General features: G+C 41.7%; 1 protein-coding gene across 5 annotated transcripts in view; it reads right to left on the minus strand.

Moving 5' to 3' along the window:
• MCTP2 (multiple C2 and transmembrane domain containing 2) overlaps positions 1-19,262 on the minus strand; it is a 244,352-nt gene that overhangs the window by 183,150 nt on the left and 41,940 nt on the right. For all 5 annotated transcript variants that reach the window (XM_029952127.1, XM_029952125.1, XM_029952126.1 and 2 more), the window contains one exon: positions 9,304-9,840. In XM_029952127.1, the coding sequence (XP_029807987.1) occupies positions 9,304-9,771 (468 nt within the window). In that variant the 5' untranslated portion in view covers positions 9,772-9,840. The remainder of the gene's footprint in view (positions 1-9,303; positions 9,841-19,262) is intronic.

Here is a 19,262-nt window from a genome sequence, read left to right on the forward strand (position 1 = left end):
CTAGACATCTTTATTTCCCAGCCTTTTATAGAAAAAGTGTGCCAACCCCTATTATATTCAGCCTTTCTTTTCCTGTTCAGAAATCCTTGCCCACTGACCTTTCACACATTGTTTCCATGTTCGTTACCAGTAGATAGTTTATTTCTTTTTTTTTTAACATTTTAATGTTTATTTATTTTTGAGAAAGAGATACAGTAAATAAGTGGGGAGGCGGCAGAGAGAAATGGAGACAGAGAATCGGAAGCAGGCTTCAGGCTCTGAGCTGTCAGCACAGAGCCAGACCTGAGGCTTGAACTCATGAACCTTGAGATCATGACCTGAGCCAAAGCTGGATGCTCAACCGATTGAGCCACCCAGATGACCCACTAGTAGATACTTTAAACGAATCATAGTCCCCTTTACATTTGCTTAGCACTTCCTAATACACAAATACACACACACTCCTATTAACTCCTTACAAGGGGCCCACAGGCTGTTGTGACTATCACCAATTTACAAATAAAGAAGCCCAAGTGAAGGGGACAAACCTGAGGGAGACCAAAGAGTTAGGCGTTCACTTGAGTGTCCTAAGCCCTCTAGTCTTTTCACCGGGCCCCAACTTGCCCAAAATCCAAAATGAGAACACTTCACCTGGTGTACTGACCCAACTCTCTGCAGGGATCTCCAAGGCTCAGGGTGGGGGGGAGGGCGGGGGTCAGAAGGACCTGATTTCCCCCCGACTTGTTCTACTTCCTAGCTTTGCGTCCTTGAAAAATCAACTTAAAAATCAAGACATGGGAACTTGTCTAAAAGGGGCAAAAAAGACACTCACTGACTGTAGATTGTTGAGGGGGGCAATCCCTTCACTCAAAGGAGACCCACAGAGCAGTAGTGTTCCTTGTTTTTATTTAATTTTGTTTACATTTATTTATTTTTGGGACACAGAGTGAGACAGAGCACAAGCGGAGAAGAGGCAGAGAGAAAAGTAGACACAGAATCAGAAGCAGGCTCCAGGCTGTGAGCAAATGTTCAGCACAGAGCCCGACTAGGGGCTTGAACCCACAAACCGTGAGATCATGACCTGAGCTGAAGTCGGACACTTAACCAGCTGAGCCACCTAGGCGCCCCTGTAGTGTTTCTGGACCAGACACCACACGAGGTTGCTTGGATGCAGCATGAGCCAGACAGATGTGGCCCAATGAGACAACACTCACGTACTGTAACTAGCAAAGTCCCTTATTCACAGCGTCGTGAAAGTGGGACTAGATTGGTGGTGCTCCCCTATTAGGATTGGTGTATTACTATGATTTGTATTAAGATGCGGTGTGTTTAGGAAGACTGGAGGAAGAAACTCAGTGAAGGTGGTCATTCACTTGCATCATGACAGATGGAGAGAGCTAGCTAATGACACCTCAGGCCAGTGTGACCTCCCTTTGCACACACAGTCCATCAGCCTCTGCGGGCTTCCTGCAAGGCTCTCCTCCCAGACAAAGCTTCTACTTAAGCTATTCCCAGGGAATACCTCGGGTATCACAGTGACACCTGTATACTACTAATTGCCTATGAGCAACACAGTATGGAGCCCCCAGGACTCCTTTGGATGGATTCCCTTCTTTGGCACCCCAAGATAGTCCTCAGGGTCTAGCAGGACTGCCTGACAGGACAGATAAATCTGTATGATGCAGCCTCAGAAATAACTCACCTCTCCTACCATGGCTCCCTCACCCCCTCTCGTCCTGGCCCACGGCTTCCTGGCTCTTCCAGAAACACACCAGGCACTCTTGTGCCTGGACACTTCCTGTCCTCTCCCTTACAGAGGCTCTTCCTCCAGACATGCACACACCTTCCTTCCTCACCTCCTCGAGGCCGCTTGGTAAATGTTACCATCTCAGAAGAGGTCTTTCCTGGCCACTCTGGCCAGACCCAAACCCCTACCACCCGAGAACTCCCCAAGCATCTCCTCTGCTTTGTTCTTCTCCACTACACCTACCCCTCTCTGAATCTCTCTGTAGCCTGCCCCTGTTGAGATCAGGATTGGATCTCCATGAGGAAGTGGATTTTCGCCTGTTTTCTTGACTGCCTAGAGCAGCACCAGCACACTGCTCAACATATGAGAAAAGAGGGTGGAAGAAAAAAGGCACCAAACCCGTGAAAGACCCTGTAATGTGGTGGACATGCCTGATTCGCTGACACCATGAGGTTGAGTAATTATATTTAGAGTAAAGCAAAAATAGTAAAGGACACCAAATTCAAGTGCAGAGAAACTAATGTACTCGTTTCCCAGCTGGAGGCCAGGTCCTCTGTACCGCTCTATCATTTTCCTTCTCTGTGGTCACTAAACCGAAGCTCTGTGGTTGCCTTCCCAATAAGGTACTTCTCTAAGCCACTCAACTCATCTACATAAGCTAACCCCAAAGTTAATTATTTAAAACACCAACTGCCAAACATAATGTCAGAAAAGGATGTACCCAGTGTGGGGGGATGGGAGATTACATGAATGAGGAGCGGGGGCTACATGAATGAGGGGGCAATAATCCTTCCATTCAGGATTATTAGTTGTGGATCATAATAAGCAGATTTAACCACTCTAATTACCCCTGCATTTAAAAGGACACAGTGGTGGGGCGGGGGGTGCCTGGGTGGTTCAGTCGGTTAAGCCTCCAACTATGGCTCAAGTCATGATCTCACAGTTTGTGAGTTGAAGCCCTATCTCGGGCTCTGTGCTGACAGCTCAGAGCCTGAAGCCTGCTTCAGATTCAGTGTCTTCCTCTCTCTCTCTCTCCCCCTCCCTTGCTCATGCTCTGTCTCTCTCTCTCTCTCTCTCAAAAATAAAAATAAAAACATCAAAATATATATATATATGAGGGCACAGTAGATACAGAGAAAGAAAAGTCAGCCTCTTCCTTTGATTACCAACTTTTTTGGATCACCAACTCGGAGTTGTCCCAGGTTAAAGGATCACTTTCCAAACTCCTGTCATGGACATGGTTTTGTGCACAGGCTTTGAATCAGACACTTCCCAGATTTAGACCCTGGCTCTAACACTTACTACCTTGATGACCTTAAGTAAGCCCTTAAACCTCCTCTGCCCTCATAGCATTCTGGAAAGTATAATAACACAAATAAATACAACTGTAATCACAGCAGTGATTCCATGCCTGCCACATAGTTTGGGGCCACGAGTTTTCTATTTTTTTAGCCTTAAAACTTTACTTTGAATGAAACTTACCTACTAGGCTTCTCTCCCCACCCACCCGGCTGGGTCTAAGACACATAACACTCCTTCCCTCTTTCCAGCTCTTCTTGACTCCCTGCTCAGAGCGAACCTCTCCACGGACCTCCAATGGGCATCGAGCACTGACCAGGGACTGAGACCACCTCAGATCTTTGGTCATTGTTTCCAATATCTGGGCCTACTCTCAACTCCACCATCAACACAGAGGATGAGAACCAGAGGTGACTTTCCTAAGTACGTGATTTTACAGGGCAAGAGAGCATCTCCTAAAATAAGTTCTAGGGAAGGAAGTGAGAAGAAAATGTAAAGAAAAAAAAAAAAGAACAGCTACTCTCCCTCTGGGTCTCCGTCACTGTAGCTTCTCCATATTTAATCTGACATTTGGGAACTCCATTAGTGCTCACCCTATGTCCCCCTCTGACCCTCCCCATCCAGCATGTCCATGTATCACTACCTTCCTGAACCCAGCTGAACGTCTTAAGGCCCCACAGCACCTAGCATAGCCTGAGGCTTAAATGTCAGCTTCAGGGGGCCCATGAGTGGCTCACTCGGTTAAATGTTCAACTTCAGCTCAGGTCATGATCCCATGGTTCGTGGGTTTGAGCCCCACCTGGGGCTATGTACTGACAGCTCAGAGCCTGGAGCCTGGTTCAGATTCTGTGTCTCCATCTCTCTCGGCCCTCCCCAACTCTCTCTTTCTCTCTCTCAAAAATACATAAAAATATCAAAAAATTTTTAAAAAGTCAGTTTCAGAGAAACATAAATCAATGTATTTCACATAAAGAAGGTCTGCAGAATGCTGGGCAGGAAGAAAAAGAAGGCATCATGTCTATCCTTCAGGAACTTCCAATCTAACATGAGAGACCAACTTCTTTATTTTTTAATTTTTAAATTATGTTTATTTATTTTTGAGAGACAGAGAGATAGCATGCAAGTTGGAGAGTGGCAGAGAGAAAGGGAGACAGAATCCGAAGCAGGTTCCAGGCTCCAAGCTGTCAGCACAGAGTCCGACATGGGGCTCAAACCTATGAGTGTGAGATCATGACTTGAGCGAAAGTCGGATGCTTAACCAACTGAGTCACCCAGGCTCCCCAAGAGAAGCCAACTTCTAAATAACCAACTATAGGGGTGCCTGGGTAGCTCAGTTGTTTAAGTGTCTGACTTCGGCTCAGGTCATGATCTCACAGTTCGTGGATTCGAGGCCCGCGTCAGGCTCTGTGCAGACAGCTCAGAGCCCGGAGCCTGCTTCAGATTCTGTGTCTCCCTCTCTCTCTGCCCCTACCCTGCTCTCTCTCTCTCAAAAATAATAAATGAGCATTAAATATAAATAAATAAAGAACTATATACAAGGTGGTGAAGATGTTTGCCAGGAGCAAAAGGTGCCTGTTACCACCTCCCATGCCCAGGTTTGGTGATGGCAGCAAAGAGAATAAAACTCTAAGACCACCTGCCACCCATCAGAGGCAGACATACAAAGTCACTGAAGGGAGGCAATCTGGTTGCCCAGCAACCCTGAAAGGCTATCAGCCCAACTGAAAGTGATAATCCACAGCTAATAAATTAATGTGTCAATCAATAAAAAGGGAGAGGTCATGCAAGAAAGTAACTTTTGTAAAAGTTTGGATGCGTCCTTGAACCCTACAGAGGGAAGAGACAGCCTATGCCACAGAACATTAAGAACCATGGCTCCATGGCCTGGGCAGGTTGGCAGGTGGATATGGATGCCATTGGCTCAAGCAAACAAAGTGTGAGTCTGTCAAGACCTCATTGCACCTCAGTCCTTATTGGGAGATGGACGGCACACTAGACACTGTTGAGTGTGGAACTTATCCATTCTCCTTGCAGAAATTCATGTTCGTACAAGAACCTCCCAGTTCTATGTGACTTCTCCCATAGGCCAGCTTCAAAGAGTCAGTGCATCTAACAGATTCCCCCAGTTTTTCCAGGCCCTGCTATAATCATTGCTCCCTAGACATTAATGAAGTTGAAGTTTATTATGATTGACTTCCCAAGTAATTTGACAATCATGAAATAGTGTGCTGTTGCTATCAAAACAACTATCAGAGTCTGCACAGTATTGAATCCTCATTGCACATTAGTCACGATTGTCATTTATAGCTCCGTCTCACGAGCATTATAGCTCCGGCTCATGAGTTGGTCCTCAAAGCCAGGTGGCCACTGGATACCTAATACAGGTCTAGGAGGCAGGTGACCTCAGGGTCTTCCCCAGGGACACCTTTGCCCACTACCTATTTGCTTTCCCTTTCTACCTCCCTTACCTGTTCCAAACCCCTTCTCCCTTTAGAGATGTCTGCAGAAAGCAGAATGGGGTTAGTGCTCAGTAACGGCAAAAGTGGCATACCAGGCAAACAAAAGCAGGATGATTATACGGACTATACAGTGGGGGAACCCTCACAGAGAAGGAGAATTTCATCTGAGCCTTGATGTTGGAGAGGACTGGAGGAGAAGGGAAGAGGATAGAAGAGAAGAACGTGATGAACAAGGGAGGAGGAGATAGAGGTGAGACGCAGAAATGAAAGTTTCAGCAAAAAGCAAGGAAAGTGAGACAGTCTCATGTCATTCAGGGGTTTTTCACTTGAAACCCACCTGGCGGCTAACAGTGATGTTGTCAAGAAACAACTGTGTGTATTTGTGAGGGCACTTGAGGGAGACAAAATTCTGTCAGAACCAGTTGAGATCAGGTTTCTGTGGAATATCCACGGTGGTATGAATTGGAGGCCCAAGAAAAAGTCTGGAGAATCCTCTTCTACCCACACGTCCTTTATTGTAAACCTACTTTCTTCCATTTTGGTTTTATGGCTGGCTGAAGCACCATCATTGAGACCATTCCAAGGCTCCGTGTGGCCTCTCTGTTCTCACATTCCTTCTTCCGCTTCCTTCTTAATGTTGTGCTTTGCATCCTCATTCCATTTGCCCATATCTGTAAGGCTGCACCTTGCTTCATTGCTGACACTGGCAGCACCAGGAAGAAACTAGAAGACATTCAGACACCATCATTTGGGGTTCTATCCCATGGCTGCGGGCTCAGCCTGGTACCAAGTTGCCACTGTATGTAAAACATGGAAGACAAACCCCAATGGGTGCCTCCGACCACAGAAGTTCCTTTCCTTACCCTTCTGGAAAGCTGGAAACAAAATAAGTTACAGCAAGGAGACTCAGCAAACATCTGATTGTCCCTGTGGTGCAAAGGGTTTGTCACATGCCAACCCTTTCCTCTCCACCTCTTTGCTTCCCCCAATCCATGAAAGTGATTGAACTCTGGCCGCTATTCCTTAGGAAGAAAACAGATGACCCACAACTTAGATACAGATTAGCCAACCCCAAAACTCAAACGATGCGAATTCCCCAATACTTCCATCTTCATTGAAAAAAAGAGAACAGATTTGAAGCCAGTATTGGACTTGGGCTGTAAAGTCTATACTGGTCTAAATCTCTATTTTGCAGTTAATATCCTACAAAAAGAAATTTCATTTACAGTATGATGTGTTTCTTTCCAAAAAAAGAAACAAGAAAGTCTGACGTTAATTAAATCACAAACTGACAAGAACTCACAATAAAGACACCAAAAAAACCGTGCTGACCTGAATGCATACATTGCTATCATGGATTTCCTCATTACACAAACATGGATTGAGCAGATGCAATGTGTCAGGCACACAGCAAGACCCTAAGAAAATAAAGACAAATGAGAATACCCACTGACCAAATTACACAGCCTAGTAGAGAAGATGAGTGAGGGAATGACTAACTTCTATACCATGTAATAAACTCCAGATCCTCAGGCTTTCCAAGTCTACCCAATATGGTGGGGGGCAGCAGCAGGACAGCGGGGGGTAGGCAAAGCAATGGACTTGATCACATGTGATCAGGTAGAGAGAGAGAATTGTGGGGAGGAGCCGAGAGAGAAGGAGAGAGAAAATCCCAAGCAGGTTCCACACTGTCAGCACAGAGCCCAACCTGGGGCTCAATCTCACTAAGATCATGACCTGGGCCAAAATCAAGAGTCAGACGCCTAACCAACTGGGCCACCTGGGTGCCCATTTGCTTTCTTTTAAATGGCTGAGCTAAAAGACAAAAATAATTAAAATATCCTATTCTTAAAGAACTACCTATTGCAAGATTTTTTTTTTGCATTTAGCCCTGAGAAGAAAAAAATAACCATTACCAACCAGCCATTTGCCAACCTTCTGTCCACCATCACTAACCAGCCCCTCAGCACAGCCCACCCTTCCCAGCAAACATCACACCAGAAAGTTCTTCAAGCCTTTGTTTCTGGCGCAGCAAGATGCTCACTACCTCCATCCACCCCACCCACAGGCCTGTGTTCACCATATTTCTTACCAACGCCTCACGTGACACACCTGTGAGGTCTCACACACTATTATCCTCCAACCATGAAGCTGCCAAGAGGCAAGGCTCAGATGCTTCAGAGTTTCAATACCTGCTTGCCTTTTCTGCCACCTTTAGAGCTGTGCAAAGCTGTCTCTCAACACATCGTAACTTGAAGGCAGGGTCACTTTCCCATCAATCTCTATTTCCAGTCATAACCCTTATGGTGACTCAAAAGTAGGTATTCAAATATTTATAGTCCACAAAAGAGTTTCACAGTGCTAACTTAGAAAAAAAAATTCTAATCTAAGAGGGTTAGCCTATCAAAGCCAAGAAATGCACTCATTTTTTTCTGATCAGTTACAAATACCAAGAATATAAAGATTAACTTCGGTATCTAATTCTGAATGTACTGCCTTTGCACTGAGCTATGAATTATGAACTATGTTTAAGAATTCACCTGATTTATACTTTGATGAATGGAAATACAAACCTCAAATTAAAAAAAATTTTTTTTTACATTTATTTGTTTTTGAGAGACAGAGTGAGACAGACAGAGAAGGGAGGGGCAGAGAGACAGGCTCCAGACTCTGAGCAAGCATTCAGCACAGAGCCCGATGCAGGCCTCGAACCCACGAACCATGAGATCATGACCTGAGCCAAAGTCAGACACCCAACCAACTGAGCCACCCAGGTGCCCCACAGACTTCAAATATATAAACAACAGTGCAACATTATTACAAAAAGAATTTCCTAAATGTAAGTGGCAATGAGAAAGATAGTCGAGTCATGTAATGGCTAAAGGGGTCTTATCGTAATGTTTCCAAAGGAATCTGGTCACAACACCTTTCAAATTCAAACATCCATTCTGTAATGACACCCAAATATGCAACATAATTAACAGACTTTGGTTATGAAAGTGAAACCAAAAACCTCAGCTGACTAACCAGCTTTCCATGCAATTATGACTCTAACCTGGAATAAAAAAAAAAAATTAACTTCCCTCAACACACAACACACTTTAGTGTCATTAAAGGGGATAGTAAAAAAAAATACTGATTAAACTATCATCCAAATCATGATTTAGTAAACTGGTGGCTGAATTTACATTAAATTCATTCTAGAAGTACAAGATTTGTCTCATAATTAGATTTGGTTCTTTTATCTTATCGAAATACCAAAGCTTTGTAAAGTCAGTGACTTCGTAAGAATTTGCATACTTTGTATTTTATCTTTGTGGTTTTCTTAGAGAATCCAAATGAAGCTGTCCATAAACAAGTATGCACACGTGTGCACTATCACACACACGTGCACGCACGTACATGCATTCTTGCCTGTGGTAGGACTGAGCAATGGTGGAGAGAAAGACATGCGCACACTTAAAGCAAAAAGTTCGAGGAAAAGTTATGCTCTTAATTTCTCTGGCAGCAAGATGGAAAAACGAAACCCCATCCAACGGAGCTTTTAATGCCTTAAAGTATCTTAGAAAGGTTGTTTGAAATAGTTTTAAAATACACAGAGGTCAACCCTAAAACAAATGGGAACAGTGGGTGCAATCAATACCATCTGAATTTACATTCTTGTAAATGACACTCTGTCCATCCAAGCTCACCACAAAAATAACTCCTAACCAAATTTTCCAAGGGCATTGAGTGCACTTGAAAAGGAGAGGGAAAAAAAAAAAAAAAAGAAAGAAAGAAAAGAAAAAGGAACAGGAAAGTGCCCAGCCCTGGTCTCACCTCCTGCTCTTCCAATGCATCCTCTTCTAGGGGAGATTTCTGGAGCAGATCCAAGATGTCATTGCTGGAAGGCCTCCGGTCCTCGGCGGGAGAGGCGTAGGCCTCCTCTGAGTCTGTTTCTCCCACATGGAGGTGGCCCGCTTCCTCCTGGCTCCAATCCAATTCTTCTTCAGACTGTTTCAGGGAGCTACTGCTGCTCTTGGGGACGATCCCCGCAGTGGACAGGCTGCTGGGCACTGAGGTATAGGATGACTGTGGCCCAGAGTATGGTCGTCCCTCTGGAGCCAAGGCCTCGGCCTCCAGGAGGTCAGGCACAGAAAGGCTGAGGCGGCGGTCTAGGGGACGCCTTGCCCTTAGGTCTAGGGGCTTGCTTGCATTCTTTTTCACCTTCCTCTTGCTCAGGTTGATTAACAAAGGCCTGGTGCGTTGTTTCAAAGAGCCCCAGACAGATGGTTTATCTGTATCCATGACTGCATGAAGCCCTGGGAGTCACTCCATGGGAGAGTGCCTCTCTTCGGAAAACCGCCTCAATGGCTCCTGGAAAAGAGAACATAAGGAGAGAGAACATGAGCCTTCTTGATGGCATACAAGCACAACAAAGTGTAAAATGTGACTTGAAAGTCTCACAGTTTCCACTAAGGGATCAAGACTGAAGCATTCAACTGGTAATATCTACAAGTATTTTTAAGTTTTTTTTAAATAATTCTTTTTATTTTTTGGGGGGGAGGGAGAGTACAAACAGGAAAGGGGCAGAGAGAGAGAGGGAGACACAGAATCTGAATGTGAGCAATAGGAATGTTTCACAAATAAATATGTAATTACACAGACCCGTAAATGCTATGCAGGAAAGGTGGCAATTTGAGATATTACAGATTGGACTCAATAGGGATCAAATCAAAGTCAAATGGATACAAAAAAAGAAACTGAACTACTTTCTTTCACCAAACACAAAAACAAATTCAAAATGGATTAAAGATCTGAATATGAGAACTGAAACAATATAAATTCTAGAAGAGAGCACAGGTAGTAATCTGACATTGGCTGTACCAATTTTTTTTAGATATATCTCCTAGAGAAGGGAAATAAGAGCAAAAACAAACTATTGGAACTACATCAAAATAAAAAGGTTCCGCGCAGCAAAGGAAACAACAATCAACAATTAACGTGCTGAATGGGAGAAGATATTTTCAAATGACATATCTGATAAAGGTTAGTATCCAAAATATATAAAGAACTTATATAACTCAAGTCACAAAAAAATAAATAATATAATTAAAAGTGGGCAGAAGACATGAACTGATGTTTCTCCTAGGAAGATATTCAGATAGCCAACAGACACATGTAAAGATGGTCAACATCACTCATCATCAGGAAAATGCAAATCAAAACTATAATGAGATATCGCCTCACACCTGTCAGATGGCTAAAATCAAAATCACAAGAGACAACAAGTGTTGGTGAGGATGTGGAGAAATAGGATCTCTCATGCATTGTTGGTAGGAATGCAAGTTGAGGCAGCGACTGTGGAAAACAGAATGGAGGTTCCTCAAAAAATTAAAAATAGAACTATCCTCGGATCCAGGAATTATGCTACTGAGTATGTACCCAAAGAAAACAAAAACATTAATTCAAAGAGATACAATTCTAAGCAAAATAAGCCAGAAAAAGACAAATACAAGGGCAACTAGGTGGCTCAGTCAGTTAAACATCCGACTCTTTGATTTTGGCTTGGGTCATGGTCTCACAATTCATGAGACTGAGCCTTGTGCCAGGCTCTGTGCTGACAGTGTGGAGCCTGCTTGGGATTCTTTCTCTCGTCTCTGTCTTCCCCTCCCCTGTACATTCTCTCTCTCTCTATCAAAATAAATAAATAAACTTGAAAAAAAAAAGACAAGTAGCATATGATCTCATTCATATGTTCAATTTAAGAAACAAATGATCAGGGGCGCCTGGGTGGATCAGTCAGTTAGCATTCAAATTCAGCTCAAGTCATGATCTCATGGTTGGTGGGTTCAAGCCCCATGTCTGAGCTGTCAGCACAAAGCATGGGACATGCTTCAGATTCAGTGTCTCCCTCTCTCTCTGCCCTGCCCCTGCTCATCTGCTCTCTGTCTCTCTCTCTCTCTCTCTCTAATATAAATATTAAAAATTTTTAAAATAAAAAGAATGATCAGAGAGAGAGAGAAATCATAAGTAGACTCTTAACTACAGAGAACAAACTGATGGATACCAGAGGGGAGGTGAGTGGGTAGATGGGGATTAAAGAATATACCTATGATGATGAATAAGAGTATTTTTTTAAAAAGATAATTATCTTGTAGGTCTTAGAGATTTATCCCCCAAAAAATCAAATTTGAAGAAATAAACCTTATTCTATATGTCAAGTAGCTAATACTAGATCCTTTCAGAATAAAAAATAACAGTAGGGGCAGGCCATTCTGACCTACCTGTACTTACATTGTCATGTTTGGTAAGGATAAAAGAGGCCAAGAGCCACAACAAAACACGTTTTCTAAAATCAAGGACACCAGGCATTTGTACCCAGCCCTATCTTACTCCAGAACAGGATATTTAGCCATTGAGAAGTTATTGTCTTCGAAGAGCAAGACTAGGAGAGTCTACTGCCTTTGCCAGATGACCACCAGTACAGGCAAAAGCTTCTCCCAGGATGAAATGGGTATCGTCAGTAGACAGCGCAGAGATGAAGAGCTTGGGCTCTAGAGACAGACTCCATCAGTTGGAATTTTGCTTTCCCATATTCTACTTATATGTATCATCAGGGTCAAGTCATTGCACTAAGCCTCAGTTGTCTCACTTATCCAATGGGGGTTATATTATCCAATGTACAAACAGAATGACACAACATGTTAGGCACAGTGTCAAATGTAGACAAAGTATTCAGTCAAGGAAAGCTATTTTTTATCTTTATTGATACTGCTGTCGTAATTTCCAATTTTGGTATCTTTCGCAGTCTATTCAAGATCTCTATATCTCAATATTATTTGAATTTTACAGAGCTTAACCATAACTACCTCATTGTTCTCTTGTGAGGATTGAGTGAATTAGTGTCTGTAAAGTGTTTAGAACAGTACTCGGCACAGAGTAACTATTTAAGATGTTACCTGGTTTTTAAAATTATTATCATTTCAATGATTGCACACTGAGTCATTCTAGCTTTGAAAGCATAAAATATTTTACCATTTTTGCTGCATTTTAAAATTTTGCTCTAAATATAAACTTGTATTTCACATTAGCAAGACACAAATACAATATTTCATATCTCATAACTTGCTAATATGCTAAAAAGGACTGTTTCTATACTCATTTAGAAATATTTTAGTCAATTAGCTTTTAGTTGAATGTTATATAAATGTTTATTAGATCTAGTTGGTTAATGATTCATTTCTTCTATACTCTTGCTCAGTTTCTATTAGTCTTACCTGGAGCAGAGTGTTGGGTTACTCAATTATAATTATGAATTGGTCTACTTCTACTTTCAGTTATGTCAGGATTTGCTTCTGTATTCTGAAGGGCTGTTGTTAGCTAGATACATGTTTACAATTCATGTATCTTCTTGCTGTTTAAATCCAATCTGCTGCTCTCTTAGTTTGTTTAGACCATTTACATTTAATGTAATAATTGAGATATTTGTATTAAGGTTTCCCAAACTATGTATGTTGGTTTTTTCCATTGTTTTTCACTCTTCTGTTTCCCTTCCTTGCTTTTTTCAAGATTAACACTATTTTTTAGTGTTCTACTTAATTCATCAGTTATGATTTTGACCATATTTCTTTTGGTAAAATTTTAGTGGTTGCTCTAGAGGTTACAACATGCATAGTTAACCTTTCACACTCTACTTAGAATCAGTAATTTAGCACTTCAACTTGAAGAAAAAAAACCTATACCACATGCATTTGTTTTTTACTGCTGTCATAACAAAAACTCATAAACTTAGGAGTTTACCAAGATAAATTAATTATCTTTTCAGTTCTGGAGTCCAAGAGTCCAAGATATATCTCATCAGGCTACAATCAAGATGTTGGCAGGCTGTGTACCTTTCTGGAAGCTCTAGAGGAAAATCTACTTCCTGTCATTCCAGATCAAGAGGTTCCCATTTTCTTGATGGTGAGGGTCCAATTTGCAACCTCTGGAAGCAGCCTACATTTCTCGGCCCCCTTCTCCATATTTAAAGCTGCCAACATCCAGAGAAATCCTTCTCAAAGCTGTATCTTTATGATCCACATTTCTGCTGCCCTCTCCAACTTTTAAGAACTCAATGTGATTCAAATGGGCCCACCAGGATAATATGGCATATTCTCACTGTCTCAAGGTCTATGGTCTTCATCGCATCTGCAAAATCATTTTGCCATTTAATGTAACATATTCACGGCATCTGAGAATGAGGATGTGGGATTCTGTAGGGCAGAAAGAGATTATTCTGCCTACCATAACATGATCTAGGTGTCCTCCTCCTCTCCTCTTGATAAGTTGTCTTAAATATTACATCTAAATATATTACAAACTCCTAACTGACAAGCAATTACTTTGATTTCGATCCTAAACCATATTTTAAATGATTCAAGAAGAGGAGAACAGTCTATTATATTTACCATTTCTCCACTCTTGATTTTCAAATTTCGGATATCAGTTCCCATCAGTATAAGAAACTTCCTTAACTGGTTATTTTATAGAAAGACTTTTGACTCCAAATTCTTTTGGTTTAACTTCATATGAGAAAAACTTCATTTCACCTTCAAAGATATTTTCTTTGAATTCCAAATTCCACACTTTTCTTTCAGCACTTTAAAAATTTTATGATCTTTCCTCTGACTTCCATGATTTCTGTTGAGAAATCTCATCAGCTGAATCACTATTCTATAGAGAAGGTGTCACTTTTTCTCTTATTGCTTTCAAGATTTTATCCTTAGTTTTCAGCAGTTATGATATGCATAGGTGTGTGTTTCTTTGAGTTTATCTTGTTTGGGGTAGCTGAGCTTCTTGAATCTATAAGGTTATGTCATTTGTCAAACTTGGAAAATTTGCAGCCATTATTTCTTGGACTCTTTCTCATTTCCTTCTGGGACTCCAATAATACAAACATTATGCCTTTTGTTATTGTCCAAAAGTCTCAGCATCTCTGTTCAATATTTTTCAATCTTTCTCTTTGTTCAGACTTCGTACAGTTTCTATTGATCTACGTTCAAATTTACTGGCTCTTTCCTCTCTCATTTTCATTTTGTTATTGAATTTACATAGTGAGGAAATCTGGCAGTAGGGAGAGGGCAAGGTGGGGAGACTATTTTATTTTTCAGTTCTGAAAGTTCCATTTGGTTCTACTTCATATCTCCTATTTCTTTATGGATACATTCCAATTTACCTTTTACTTCAGAATTCACGATTATTTACTGAAGCACTCTGCTTTAAAATCATATTTTAATTGTCATCCATTGTCTTTTCCCATGTGATTTGAGATTTTTGTAGTTCTTTATATACCAACATGGATTGTATCCTAGACATTCCAAATGCTCTTATAAAATCATGAGACTTATTTAAATCTATGGAGAATGCTGATGTTATTGTTTTGCCAGGCATCTGATTTGATTAGCTTCCAGCCACAAATTCCAACCCACATTTTGTGGGCTGAGGTCACTGCTGTTCTCAAAAGCTATGAAGGGCCATTGAAGTCTGCCCTGGGTATAGAGAGGCTGCTCTGAGCCTTGCATGCAGTTCTATTCGTTAACTACATTCTCAAAGTAGATGGTGTGCTCATCATGATCAGATGCCTGAATGTGCAGGTTGTGGTCAGTTCAGGAATTCACAAGCTTTATGGAATCATTTCCTAAGCCCTTCCTCTCAGATGCCTTCCCTGATACTCTCTGGTACCCTAGAATTCCCCTTTTCTTTCTTTTCTTTTCATTTTTAAAAATTTACTTATTTTTGAGAAAGAGACAGAGAGAGAGAGAGAGAGCACATGCACAGGGGAAGGGGCAGAGAAAGAAGGAGACAGAGAATCCCAAGCAGGCTCTGAGCTGTCAGCACAGAGCCCGATGCAGGGCTTGAACCCACAAACCATGAGATCATGTCCTGGGCTGAAACCAAGAGTCAGACACTTAACCAACTGAGCCACCCAGGTTTCCCTGGAACTCCCCTCTTCAATATTCTGATCAGAAACAACCCACTACGGTGATCCCACCAGAGTAGTGGGAGGATTGAGAGAGATTAAAACAAAAACAAGAAAGAAGGGAAGGAGAGAGGAGGGGAGGGGCAGGGAAAGGAAGGGAAGGGACGGGAAGGGAGCAATGATTTAGCTCTGTCCTCAAAACTACAGCTTCAGGAAACAGGAAGGACATCCCCCTCATCACTGTTTTGGTTCCAGCTCTTTCCCCCTGCCAGCTGTTTCTCCTGCTATGGCCTTCACGACAAGACTGCCAGGGAGCCTGGGCACGACAAAACAGAGAAAAAGGAGACAAAAATAATTGAGGGATTCCTGCCTTCTCTCTGAACTTTAGGGCTCTCCTCTGTTACTTGAGTCAGAACCAGGGGGTATCTCTTAGATCACTCGTTCTGTCTGCTTCCAGTAATGACTCCTAGAATTTGGCCTCAAAGAGAGGCCTTTTACCTCAAAGGAGATTTACAAACAAACATAAACCCATTTGCTCCATTTTCTAGCATGACGTAAGTTCCTAGGTTATCGTCATAACATCCAAAGAGTTACCAGTGAACATGTATCCCACACTCCACAAACCAGACGCACCCGAAGCAAAAATCACTGCACCAAGGGAGACACCTGCATTTCCCCACTTGATAAACCTCATTTATTGAACGAAAAGAAGCATTCTGCTTCTTCAAACCACTAACAGCAGGATAAGGTCTTTGCAAGAAACGGCCCCAAGCCAAGAGCCCTAATGGAAGTTTCATTTATTATGATTTTAACCCAGACATCCTCCCCAGCTGGCTGCAAGCAATTGGCCAAATGGAAAAAAAAAAAGAACAAACTTTTTAAATGCCAGCCCAAAAGCATCTGATTGAATGTGCACCACAACCACTGTGTGAATAAGAAACACAAAGAAGGAAAGAGGACTAAGAATGACAACAGCATAATTGATTATTAGTCACATTATTCCGGAACACTGGCTCAGACTGTGCCTCTCAAAGTTCTCCTTTAGCGTAAATATGATGACAAGGATTTGTTTTCACAATCTAAATATCAATCCAAAGGACAGAGCCTCCAGTAGTTATTACTAGTCAGACTGCGTCATTACTAGCTTTTTAGTGAACCATTAAGGTATTTTTATCATCAGCAGAAAGAAAATTTCATATTGTACTCTGTTAAAATTGGGGGTGGGAGAGAAAAATTTAAACTAAAAGTCAATCAATGTGAAAATCTGATGGCAAACACTCCTCCTATGAAAAAGGATAAAGACAAACTCCAGTCTGATAAAAAGGTAATTTTGAATGCTGATACAACAGGGATAAGAAGCTCTATAGTTGACTATATTTAATTGAGCTTTTAGAAGAAACAACTGCCCCACCACAGAAATGTTATCTAAAGAAGACTATCCTTGGGGCGCCGGGGTGGCTCAATTAAGCTTCTGACTTCAGCTCAGGTCATGATCCCTTAGTTCATGAGTTCGAGCCCCGTGTTGGGCTCTGTACTGACTGCTGGCTCAGAGCCTGGAGCCTGCTTCAGATGCTGTGTCTCCCTCTCTCTCTCTGCCCCTCCTCTGCTCACACTCTATCTCTTTCCCCTCTCTCTTTCAAAAATATATAAACACTAAATAATTTTTTTAATAATAAAGGAAACTATCCTTAATAGAAAGGTCTCCACAATTCTTTTAAAATTAATTTGGCTTCCCTCCCCACCCTAAAATGCAACTTCCCAATCAATCAGTCAAATCCCTACTAAATTTGGACTCCAATTGAGGTAGAAGAGATCATTCTACATGTTAGATATATTATAAATAAATCATGGGGACAGAATCCCCTCCAAAGTTAAGACCAACCAAAAGGACTGGATGCATTTTTCAATCCTATTACAGATGTTCTTGGAAAGAAACAAAATGCATAACTGAAAAGCAGTGCCTGTCTCCTCTGGCTGATGCCACACTCTGCCCGACTGTCTCTTTAAAATCTCATGGGTGGAAGAAGGTCCCAGAATCACCCCTCGCTTTATGAGTCATTCCTAATTCATACTCTGCCTGGTGAGGACCTGAGAAAAGGAGCAAGGGCTGGAGTTTCTGGAGCATTCAGACATCTGTGCTTTCACTCTTACTCCAGTCTCTAACAGGACATCCACAATGACTACCTCTCCCTAAAAGGATTTTAACAAAAGGTATGCATGATTTTTAAATGAGTCCGGATCAGTGGACATTCCATTCAACCAAAGAAAGGAATGGTGCAAAAAAGAACAATTTGCAGGTCTGAGATTGTTGACCCCTTAATCCTGCTCTCAAGGTTAGTCCTTAGCTGGTATTTGGGAACCTAAGATTTTGGAAGGTTTCTAATCACTCATCTGACAAGAGTGACTCATTGTGCCTCAACTGTACATGCGAACAATTTGGTTTACACTAAATATGTTTTCCTTCTAAGCATCTGGAATTTTAGTACATGCTAGGCAGAGAGTATGTACATATGTAATCAGTTCCCAATTAAAACCTAATAAAAAATGGTCTCTAATGAGCATCCCTGGTAGGTAACATATCAAAAACATTGTCACAACTCATTGCTGGAGGAATTAAGCATGTCCTATTTGATCCCACTGGGAAGACCATGCCTGGTTTCCTCTGACTTCCTGGGCACTCTTCTCTTTGCTGGTTTTGTTTTGAATCCTTTCCTAAAGGAAATCATAACTTTAAGACCAAATACTGAGTCCTATCAGTCTTCCTAAAGAGCCACCAAACCTGGGAGTGGCCTTCGGGAAAAAAATATTCTTGGAACTCCGATGCTTTAGTATAAATTGCCAAAATGGGACAGATCTGGAAGACATGGAAATATCCTAAAGTATTCTGATTCATTGCTTACCGACAGTGAAATAAAACAAACTGGGGAAGGAGGAGGAGGAGAGGTGGGAGAGCAAAATCTTAGTATGGCACTGAAATTTTTAAATGAAAGCAAGAGAAGATAGAAACCCCAACTTAAAGAATAAACTGATGGGTCTTCAAGGGAGGTGGAAAGACAAGAGGAGAAACAGTTGATCAAATCTGTGGTATTCTAGGTGCCATGCTTAACCATGAGCAACATAATCATTCAAGAGGAACCAGAAACCCAAAGCAGAGAAGGTATAACCCAACTTTCGAGGGAGAAGTGGGGCTCCCATAGCAAAACTGAGCCTGTTTCCTGTTGGACACTTTGCAGGACATCTCCATGCTGTCAGGGAACATAGAGACCATGAAGTCTCTGTCTTTCCAAATGCTTTTTACCATATCTCTTTAATTAATTAATGATCCCAGTCTAGAATTCTAGCCCCTTTCTAATTCTCTACAGCCATTCCAAGAGTATAAACACTGGCTCTTGGAGATCATGAATGCAGATTTCTTGAACACACTGTATTTCACTTTAACTGAATCTAAAGAATTATGTCCATTTATAAAGTTAGGAAGTGACTTACCACCATGTCAAGTACCATAGACTTCTTTTCCTACTTTATATCTCCTGTTTTATTGCCATATCACTTGGACCCAGGGAGATTATCTCCATGAAAGTGCTTGGCAAATATGAAATAAATACTAAATAAGTAGGGGGCTTCAACACTTAATCACTATATTTTACCCTAAGGGGGATCTCTAATCTTTCCTGGTTTTTCTCATTCTAAATAGTTGTCAAGGCCCTTGACCTTCCGTATCACCCTGCCTGATAGTTTTCATCCACCTCAGCCCCCAATAATTTTCAGATCTCTGGACCTATTAGTTCTATCCAAATATTCCGAGCTGTAATTATGTATTCCCATATCCACTCCCGCC

This window comes from Suricata suricatta, chromosome 9, assembly GCF_006229205.1.
Source record: "Suricata suricatta isolate VVHF042 chromosome 9, meerkat_22Aug2017_6uvM2_HiC, whole genome shotgun sequence".
NCBI classification, from domain to species: Eukaryota; Metazoa; Chordata; class Mammalia; order Carnivora; family Herpestidae; genus Suricata; species Suricata suricatta.